The 10,150-nt window shown below is 46.2% G+C and overlaps 1 protein-coding gene across 9 annotated transcripts; it reads right to left on the minus strand.

The window, feature by feature from the left end:
• Window positions 1–264: 264 nt before the first annotated feature.
• On the minus strand, window positions 265–9,276 carry b3galt2 (UDP-Gal:betaGlcNAc beta 1,3-galactosyltransferase, polypeptide 2). Of its 9 annotated transcripts, none has more exons than XM_076154510.1 (4): window positions 8,517–9,276; window positions 7,251–7,373; window positions 2,677–2,795; window positions 265–2,492 (listed from the first exon to the last, which is right to left on the minus strand). In XM_076154510.1, the coding sequence occupies exon 4, from the start codon at window positions 2,327–2,329 to the stop codon at window positions 1,037–1,039; it is 1,293 nt and encodes a 430-aa protein (XP_076010625.1). In that variant the 5' UTR covers window positions 2,330–2,492; window positions 2,677–2,795; window positions 7,251–7,373; window positions 8,517–9,276; the 3' UTR covers window positions 265–1,036. The 9 variants fall into 9 exon arrangements, with proteins under 9 accessions (XP_076010625.1, XP_076010620.1, XP_076010622.1 ...); XM_076154505.1 differs by having other exon boundaries at window positions 7,247–7,373; XM_076154507.1 differs by having other exon boundaries at window positions 5,791–7,373.
• Window positions 9,277–10,150: the final 874 nt, after the last annotated feature.

A 10,150-nucleotide genomic window follows, 5' to 3' on the forward strand; every position in this document is an offset into this window, starting at 1 on the left:
GAAGAGAACACACGTTATTGGCCCTGCTTGTTCCGAATTATGTTTTTGAATGATATGTTTCCTTGGTAACAATGTGAAAAACAGTCATACGACAAGGTAAACAACGTTGACAGGAAGTGGGGCTGGGAGTGTGTAGGTTTCTAAAGGGAGCAGATAATGTTCCATATGTTCTGATCTCGGCTTTCACGCTACACAGCAGTGTCGTTTCCAGCCCTGTTGTCTCACTGAAGAGTCATAAAACACATTACCACCAAAATGAATTCAATACATTTAATTGTTAATTTATTCATTGCACATTTGCTCCAGTGTAGAGTTACACTCAAATGTAAAGCTTTAAAAAATACAATCTCAGTCATCTCTGACGCGATTCTGAGTGATTTTGTGTTGGCTTCTAAATAAAATACAGAATATGACGTTTAAACACTCTCCGTTGACGTTCTTCCTTTTATTTTTTTCCTCATCATCCTATAAATTAACATTGAGAAACAGGGGGGCATAACTGGTCAACGTCAAAGATAATTTCATTCATTTTTAGGTAGTCTAACTTTCCACATAATACACATACAGTTCCCCTTTTTAATCTTGTAAACATGACTGTGTCCCACATCTATCATGTAGCTTGTGGAGGGTGATGCACGGTTTCGCCCTCGCTGTGGAGACGTGAACCCTCCCACCGCCTGCATGTAAGCATGATGCATTAATTACCACTGTTCTGTTGGCACCTGAATTATACATATCGTGACCGTCCCCCTGTAGCACTTGTGCCTGTTCCACATTGCACAGACATGTACTCCACTCCCTTTTTAGAAATAGTTAAACAGGTTTACAATACATCATTTCTCCCCCTCAAATTAAAAAAATAGTTTTAGATCATCAACTGTACACAATACCAAAAACAATGTGCTTTGACCCACAGAGTGTATATAGTGCTGAATACTTCCAACATGGCCACCACCAGCTGCAGTAACTGTATCTCCTTCTTCCTTTTCTGAGGCAGATAGTAGGTACACACACACATACACGTGGACATAACGCTTCAAGGGAGTCTATCTCCATGAAACCTCCGGTTTCTGTACCTCCCGTTCTTCTCCTTGGCCACGTTGATGCAGGCGTTGTGCTTGTTGCTCTGCAAGTGGTTCCAGTACTTGATGAGTTCGTTGGGCTGGAACTGATGCGACGTTATCAGGTGGCTGTACTTGCAACTGGAGTACGACACCCGCCAGTGGTTGAAGAGGAACTCATTAGGGGGTGGAGCTGGGTCGATACGCAGCTTTGCCAGGCAAATTCCCACGTAGACGTCCTCCAGGTGCAGCCGGCGTATGCTGAGAGAAGCCTGGTAGATCAGCTCGGCCATGTCCCCTGAGAACACATACCCCGTCCCCGAGCAGAATATGGGATAGCGCTCGCTTGGGTACAGCTCTGGTGGCATGTACCACTTACTGTCCTTGTTTCGATTTGGTGCGTAGCCCCTCATTAGGTATCCCGTGAAGTACCTCCTCTTGGGAGGCGTCTCAGGCTTCAGCAGCTTCTGGATGAGATACTCAGTGTTTACGAACATGTCGCTGTCCGTCTTCATCACATAGCAGGCATGTGGACAGTGAGTAGCCACCCAGTTCATGCCCATCAGGGTTTTGATGGTGAGGTTGTAGTAAGTGTCCTGGTAGTCCTGTTGGATAATGTCACTGTGAACACGACTCTCCTCCTCTATGCTGCTCTGCAGGAATGTGTCCGAGCTCTTTCCTTTGCCAAGAAGAAAGAGGCGAACGATGGCGAGGCCCTTTGCCACAGTCTCGTTCCCCCACGTCTGCCGAATGGCATTCCTGGCAGCCACCTGGCCAGGTTCAACAGCAATGAGTAGAATGAGGAAAGGGGTGTTATCCTTGCACTTTAAGGGTTCGTTAAGGATGTAGTGGTAGGGCTGAGCACTGAGCCTCCCCCCAACACCCATTTCCTTCTGTAAACTGTTGTTAGTGCTCATGGAGTCCTCGAGGCCCATCACACCCATCCTGGCTCCTCCTGCCTCTGCTTGCTGAGAGCTGAGGTTGAGCAGAGGCTTTGGTGCGATGTACCCTGCCTCCCTCCACAGGCTCCTCAGGGAGGCATTCTGGTTGACCTCCACTTTGGGGTTGCGGAAACCCCTGATGGTATAGGCCAATGGGTTTTCCCTGGGACCACCAGGCCCTGGCAGCCAGTCCTGATGGCTGAAAACAATGAAGAGGGTGAAGAGCAGAGCCAGCGAGAGCAGGCCGGCCACATGGGTCCGAAACAGTGAACGCTTGACGGTCCACGTCATCTTGATGGGACAGCAATGCCGCCGTCTCCACTGCATGGTGCAGTTCGGGGTCGCACAAGGCTACTGCAGGAGATCAGGGGGCAGAGATGGTCGCCTGCAGTCACCTCACACATGTGGTTTTCAACAGTCAGAGGGTTATCTGAGTTGGCAGATGGATCACAGTTGAGCCCACCACGGAGCAGGGCTACAAGGGCTCCTACTGCAGGAACACAAAACCAACAAAGTCCCAAGAATTATCCATCTATCTTATTTTTCATCTTATTTAGCCTTATACTTTAACAGATCTCAACTGACAATGTCAATTTCAGGACATCACATCACATTGAGCCTTCTCTTCTCTTGCAGTATTTCTTGCAGTGTGGGGTGGCTGATGATTGTCTCACCATGGGGGCTTCTCCCTGGCTCTTCTTTGGCACTGTAGACAAACACGGGGTCATGCTCTGAGCCTTGTCTCCTTCAAGATATGATAAGGGTCACCTCCTCTGTGTTTGCTCCCTCTAATCTGAAAAGAAAACAGCAAGAGACAAACACTGTTGGCAGCGGTCCAAAATAAACCTCCTATTCAATGGCATGGAGCCATATGTCAATTGTCTGACTTGCAGCGATGTTTATTATCCCGCTTGTGAGGAAAATTGAGCTGGTTTCTTTTCTTCTCTGTCTTTGTTTTGATACGCTCAGGGTAATTCTGAATTAATTTCTTAAGATGCAGAACCGCAATTAGAGATTTCTTCAGCCCACTATGGTAAATAGCTGTTTTCATACGCTGACTTCACATTTTGAAAGAGAGGAGCTGAATCAATACGGCAGAGTCGTAACTGCGATTATTGGATGGGGACTCGCACTCGACACTTGCTGCTGTTTGTAGCACATCAGCGACAGATGGGAGTATTGCTTCTTGTAATGAATGATCGCACATCTATAGTGCATCTGTGTGAGTCATAAGGATGCATTTAAATGTATAGATGTGGAGAAAAGGTCTGAACCGGACACAGCCTGAGCCTGTTTTTGCATGTTTGCGTGGTACCCAAGACAAAACTCCTGTTTTTAAAAAAAGGAGGCAAGCAGTCGAGAGGGTGTTGCCAATACAGAGAAAGACAGAAGTGGAAAAAAATACTAAAGACTTCTAGGATAGTGTAGTGTGAACATCCAACTATTTATACAAAACCATCCTGTAAAAACTGTACCTTTGAGATCATCGCATCAACATCACTGATGCCACCCTGGACTCTGCGTCCACACTACTGTGCCGTGTTCTCACAACCTTTGGCGGCAAAATGTCCCATAACTGTATGTGCACTGTCATGTCAAATGCTTGCTTCAATAAAAATATACAACAACAAAAAACCTAAACCGGCTGCTAGTGCCAATTGTGGCTTTTGAGTTTAGCACCGTCCCTGCTCACCTGCTTTGGCCTCCTCAGGGGGGGAAATGACAAGACTCAGAACTTATCAATCAACCGCTGTACATCATTAACACACTTCAGAAGAAAGCCATCCTGTACTGACACATTCGTCTAAATGCCACCAGCTGTAGGCTCATTTCCCTCTTGCTTTATATTAATACTAAATATGACTGCTGAGCTCCTTTTTGTCAAAAAAATAAGATGATTTCATAGATCACCATGAACTCATTATATCACAGTCAAAATACTACAACCCTCTCCATGCAAACTCTACGCTGTGTGGTGCCGGGCCTGGCCAGCTGCCGGTTGACTGTTGCATGTCATTATTCAGCTTAATGCCTGGGGCAGACGTATGAATTGCAGGTTTGCTCAACGTGGTGCAGGCTAACGCTACTCTGAGACGCTCGGGCGAGCGACTGTCATCAGCCCCCCGCCGCGCCTCCACAGCTTGGGAGGAGGCGCATCTGTCAAAGTGAGTTCTCAGGGTCCAGCAGGCAGGGGTGCTGAAGCTGGAGCCAGTCTCGGGCGATAACAGCCTTCACCTGCTATTCACCCTCCACCTTATCAGTGCTGCCGCTGACGACTTAAGACCACCCAGGCAGCTCCATCACCTGTACAACCACCACCTGCACTAATCGCGCTGTTTGTTGCGCTGTGTGTGTCACTGGATTGTGTTTTTTAACTAAGAATACAGTAGAGTTTTATTGATATTTGTTTTGTCTGCTCATGCTTCTTCAAGGTAGGTTGGGCCTCCTGAAAGCTGGGGACGACTCTGAAGTTACACATGCAACCAAATACAAATTCGATATTCAGGTGGGAACAGATTCTGTCTCAGGTTCTTAAGTGCAACCTGACGGGGTAAAGACCCATTGCGTGTCGAGCTGATAAACAAAAGAGGTCGTCAGTTCCCAAATTGTACTGGGTTCAGTTCCGCTCTCCTCCATTTCACAATTCCATCCACTTTCTTCTTCCTCTTCCACACTGAACTTTATAATTTCACAATCAGTAGCTACAGGATCAACCTCTGATACTACTAAACCCCTGAAGTAAAACAACCCTCAGTTCAACCAGGAAGCTCTGCACTCTGTGGTTTATGTGTGCATGCAAATTGCATGTAACAGACTACTTTGTCAGTGACGTATTTCGGGCCATCAGGATGAATCCACTCTTAGAAACAATTATAGGTGAAAAATACACATAATGAACTCCTCACGGGAGAGGACGTGGATTATCATCTTTTTTTGTTAATTTCTCTACATATGTGGGCCGTTTTCTTGATCGAGAAACACAGAAGCAAAGAGAATAATCTGGATTGCAGCCAGAGAAGAACAGAGGAACAGGAACAGGAAACATCTGACGCAGGCTGAAGTGGGTATCATCTGTTTTCTCAAGATCCCAACAAAAACGTTACAGGATCTCAGGAAAACAAACGTTTAACAACAATAGTACTTACTACTACATACTACAACCTTCCTTCTTTCTCTCTAACTCTCTCTCTCCTCTTTCCCCTCTTTCTATATAAAAAATGATCTCCAAAATATCCTACAACTGTATGCACAATGTCATGTACAATGTTTGCTTCAATAAAAACAAATTGCAAAAAAATCTCTAGGAGTCTAGGATGCATGATGACACAAGCTACACACACACACACACACACTGATTCAGTAACTCACCAGGGCAAACAATTTGTTTGCACAGGCACAAAATTTACTGTGCATATGCACACGAGGTACTGCACACATAATCACTTTTATGTGCCGACACTCTCTCACACACACACACACACACACAAATATACTGCACACATTATCATTTTCGTGCATATACCACAAACACAGAATACAGAGCTCATCACACATGATCATATAGAGAATCAACACATCACATCACGCTTGAGTATGTTAAGACACACACATACACACACACACAGGTTGCACGAGGCCCTGGTGAATATCAATGCAGCAGCAGAACTCTTGAATTCTTTAGTGTTAATTTTCTACCTGGGAGCAAAGCAGCAGTTTCCTTCTAAAATGGTACCCGTTGTGAGGCCGATCTTTTAGCTTCAGATCTTCATTTCCTGCCAGTTACTGACCTTTTCTGGTGTGCGTGTTGGCAATGGCGGCAGAAATTAAAGTCGAATGAGAGGGGCTGGAGTCCGCTTTGGTTTAAAGGTTAACACACTTTACATCTGCGCATGAGGTGAACATTCAGTCACACCCACAATGATCAAGAGTGCACACACACACACATACATGCATGAGAACAGCTTACTTGCTCGTTCACTATAATTTGCATTCATTACAGCTTAAAGGATATTTGTGCACACCCTGCAAACACATAAAATTATCTGTCTATTCAAATTCCAGCAAGATCAATTTTGTTTTGGACAAAGCTTCTTTTCTATTTGGTGACTTTGTCCTATTCTCTTTGATCAAGCAACCAGGCTTTGTGCCAGATGAATTAGGATCACTGTTCCTTTCTGCACAACTACATAACAACCAATGGAACTATGACGCATCATCATGCGGGTTACAGCACGGCGCCGCGCCTTAAAGTGACCTATTTACTGGTCTCAGTCTCTAATCATCGCAACATCAAGTCCACATGATGATTCATAAGTAGTTAGAAACACGTGCATCTAATCGATAAATACTGGAACCGATCGGTCGATTGGTCGAGTCTACCAATCATCGAATTATCTGAGATGTGTCGCTCAGGTTCCTTCTTAACTGAAACATGCCACAAATCGCATGACACAATATTCAACAATAAACCACAACGTCTACCATTCCTTTCTCCTGCGTTGCTCATGAAGGCCGGCTCGCCTGCTCCTCCTCATTCTCCTCCTCCTGCCCCCAAATTCCTTCTTATCCGCGTCTAATCTGTTTGCAAGTGACAGCGAAACTCATCTGACCCAACTCGGTGTTCAGAACTGCAGGACGTCTTCTTTAGATTTTGAGCTGCTCGCGATCAGAATCATCTTCCTTGTTGTCACGACATCAAACCCATCACTACGAGAGAAACGCAGAACACTGATAGATGGGTAAAGCCTATAACTTGTTAACTTGTCTTGGTCCATTGCTTTTGTGATATTTAAGATGTTCTCCTGAGGCCTTGCTGAGCATTTGAGCGTCGCCCGATAACATCTGAGAGGAAACACACACACAGAATTTATTCCTGGGCTTCATTCACCGCACAGAAAAGAGGCTGTTTCTTGTGTGCACATCGCTCCATTCACTCCTCTGTGGTCTCCCTCTTAGTCCTCATCTGTCCTCTCCTGCACTTTCATCTCCCCGTTCAGCCACACCCATCAAATTCTTATTTCACCGCCGGTGATCTCTATTTTTATTCAGCAAAGCCCTCGCCACCATCGTCCAAGCATCGTCTGAAATTGAGTTGAGTGCCGTTGTTGTCTCTCCTAAACTCTCTATCTCTTTAAATGTGTTGTTCGGCGTAATTCGCTTTCCACTAGGGTGGGAGCGCTGGGCGGGAGAGCTGCTGAGTGACATCAGATGACCAGCTGTTGGGTTTTTAAAACCCTTCATCACCTACAAGGCCGGTCAGATCTGGGCCAGGCCACCAGAGCCTGTCGACGTGTACGCGTCCAGACCTCAACACACAAGTCAAAGCATTGGAAAGTAGGGTAGAAGACGGCCGCTTCAGATCAGTTTTGCCCTAAAAACAGAAGAAAAGCATCTTAAAACCGGACTGGATAACACACACCACCACTGGGAAATTAAGCGCCGGCAGACACTTTTGCTGTAGTAACAGTATATGCAGTGATCTTCCCCTCTATGCTCTGAGAGTGATAGCCGATCCTCTCATTGTTTTTACGCCAATTTTAGAAGCAGATTCCCATCTATCAGGATTTTCGCTCCTTCATATTTATTGTTAATGCTGTTTGACCACTATCTTCTGGCTCTATCTATCTTCTGGCTATCTCTGGTTTTGCACGTATGACCACAGCAGTAAATTAAGAGATGGTTTGAAAATTAGACCCCATTAAAGTTTCATAGTCTGGTGGGCAGACTGAGTGCCCAGATGGTGAAGCCTAGCTGCTGCTTCCTTTAACGTCCATCTCGGCAGTTAGCGGAGATCCCCGAGCTCGCATTGGCTCCTGTGCCAAGTAGCTCAGGCAGCTGGATGTGATGAAGTGGATAAAAGGCGCCGTTAATTGAACTGGATCAATGGAAACTCCCTGGCTGCAAGTCCTAGCAGGTCTGAGGGGGCAGGGGTTCCCAAACTTAAGTCTGCTTTACTGACGTGTACGCCAACACATAAAGCACGACTGACCAAGGGAAGCAGCAGGGCTGTTCAATAACAAACATCAAAACACAAACTCCTTCAAAGGGCCTCTGTGCTTCATTCATTTGCAGAGAATATGCATTTATTGATAATTGATAATCATCACTGCCCACCTCTTCCAATGTTGGCTATTTGGTGAAGGTGACGTGTTTAATCCCTCCCTCACTGGGAAACCAGAAACATATTAATCAATTGAATCAATATTATCTGCAGTGATGAAGTTTAACAAATCTGTGCTGTGGTGCACCTGGAGCCCCGTGAAGGACCCTTGGGTGCCACAGCAACATTTTTTTTGGGAAGCCACTTAGGGAACCATAGTGTGAAGATGAGGGAGAGGGGGAGGGGGATACACAAAGAGGGAAGGACAGACTTGATGGATGGATGCTTGAAGGATGGATAAGGTGGCTGGTGAGGGTGGCAGCCTGGACTTAATGGAGGGGAGAGGGGGGAAGGGAGGGGGGGCTAAATGAATAATGAGGATGTGGAGGACCGGTGAGACGTGCAGCCCCGTACCTCCTCCTCCTCATGCTACTGCTGCTGCTGCTGAGGTCGGCGGTTGGCGGAGTGAGTGAACCCCGGCGCCTCTGTCCGCCATCACCACTTCCCTCCTGGGTGCACACCGGAGCTTGGCGTCCTCCCCCTCGCCGCCCCTCCGCTCCTCCACCCCTGGTCGCGCTGATTCACTGGATGTGTTACGGGCGTCCGTCCCCCGCCGTCCTCATCTCCCCCGAGCTCAACAAACCTGCGGCTTTTTCGCGTCTCTCCTCCTCCTCTTCCTCGCACCCCCTCCTCTCCTGCTCCTTGTGTCCGCGCTCCACACGCAGCTCCCTCTTATTTACACACTTAATTGTTTCCCCTATAGTTTTCCAAGTTTAAGTTCCCTTTCAGGTTGTGTTATTTGACGTAGAAAACAAAATAAAGCGCAGAGCACAGAAGCTCCACACGCGCACTCACAGCCCGAGCCGCTGGATGGCGGAGCGGCAGGAGCGCGGCTGCTCCTCCGCGGTGCTGAGCGTGCGGAGGTAAGAAGCGATGAAGGAAAGAAAGGAATAACAAATAAAATCCTCCTCCGCCTCCCAGTGCAGTGACTGTAAAATCATTCCCCAGCAGTCCATGAGGGAAAACACAAACAAGGCTCCCCCGTCTTTACCTTCCACAGTCCGATCCTGTACCTGCTCACCGATCCGCCTGGACCGACACCCTGTCAGGATCCCCAGCCGGGTGAGGTAGCTGATGGGCCGGGTAGGCTGGCTGTCAGACACCGCTACACTGACGGAACTCTCCGACGTCACTGCATTCTTAGCGGAGCCGCTCACGTGACCCGCTCATGTTGCGTTCAAGGCGTGTCGGTGAAAACTTCCGTCAGTACACCAAATTCACACACACGTTGATATCAACGCACAACTTTGTACTTGAAACGTATAACGCATAAGGATAAATTGTAATAATTCGAAAATTGCCGATTTTGATATTATAATAATAATAATAATAATTATTATTATTATTATTATTATTGTTATTATTATTATTGTTACTTTTTATGGTCACGAAAAGGAGGTGTGTTTTTTGGTTGCATTTCAAAATATCTTGGCTATATCTTAAAAGAGAATTTGATTAAAACGTAAAAATAGATATGAACATAATATTTTTTACAGAAATTTCCTTGTAACGTATACCGTGTACATGATCATCGTTATGCAAATTCTGATGGAATAGTCACTTCTCTTTAATTGCCAAAGTCGAGGGATTGTTGCAGAAAAAACAAACAAATCATTAGTTGTGTATCTGTTATCTGTTTAAACTGGAAAGCAGGGTACAATCAGATTTGTTTCAATAGATTTTTTTTTTTTGCTCAATGGTCTGATTTTGAACCTAACCAAAACGGTTCAGTAAGTTTGTAGAACCATATTTCTCTCTCATTACCTGATTACCAAGGTAACGGAAATCCAACTGTAGGTGTTTCCTTCAGACGTCTCCGCTCTGGAAGCTGAAGTATTGTACTGTAGGTGTTGTTTTCCAAGCGAGATTATCATTCCTCGCATCGTTCCCATACCTTCCTGAATGCACCATCCCCTCCTCCTCCTCCTCCTCCTCCTCCACCACCTCCTCCTCCCTGCCTGCCACCCTGGTTCCCTTTGTGGGTGAAT

Source organism: Genypterus blacodes, unplaced genomic scaffold, assembly GCF_046128005.1.
Source record: "Genypterus blacodes isolate CSIRO-AG114 ecotype Tasmania unplaced genomic scaffold, CSIRO-AGI_Gbla_v1 ptg000062l_1, whole genome shotgun sequence".
NCBI lineage: Eukaryota > Metazoa > Chordata > Actinopteri > Ophidiiformes > Ophidiidae > Genypterus > Genypterus blacodes.

Excerpts from the sequence above, each read along its gene's own strand:
- b3galt2 (XM_076154511.1), bottom strand. The coding sequence starts at position 2,329 with ATGCAGTGGAGACGGCGGCATTGCTGTCCCATCAAGATGACGTGGACC.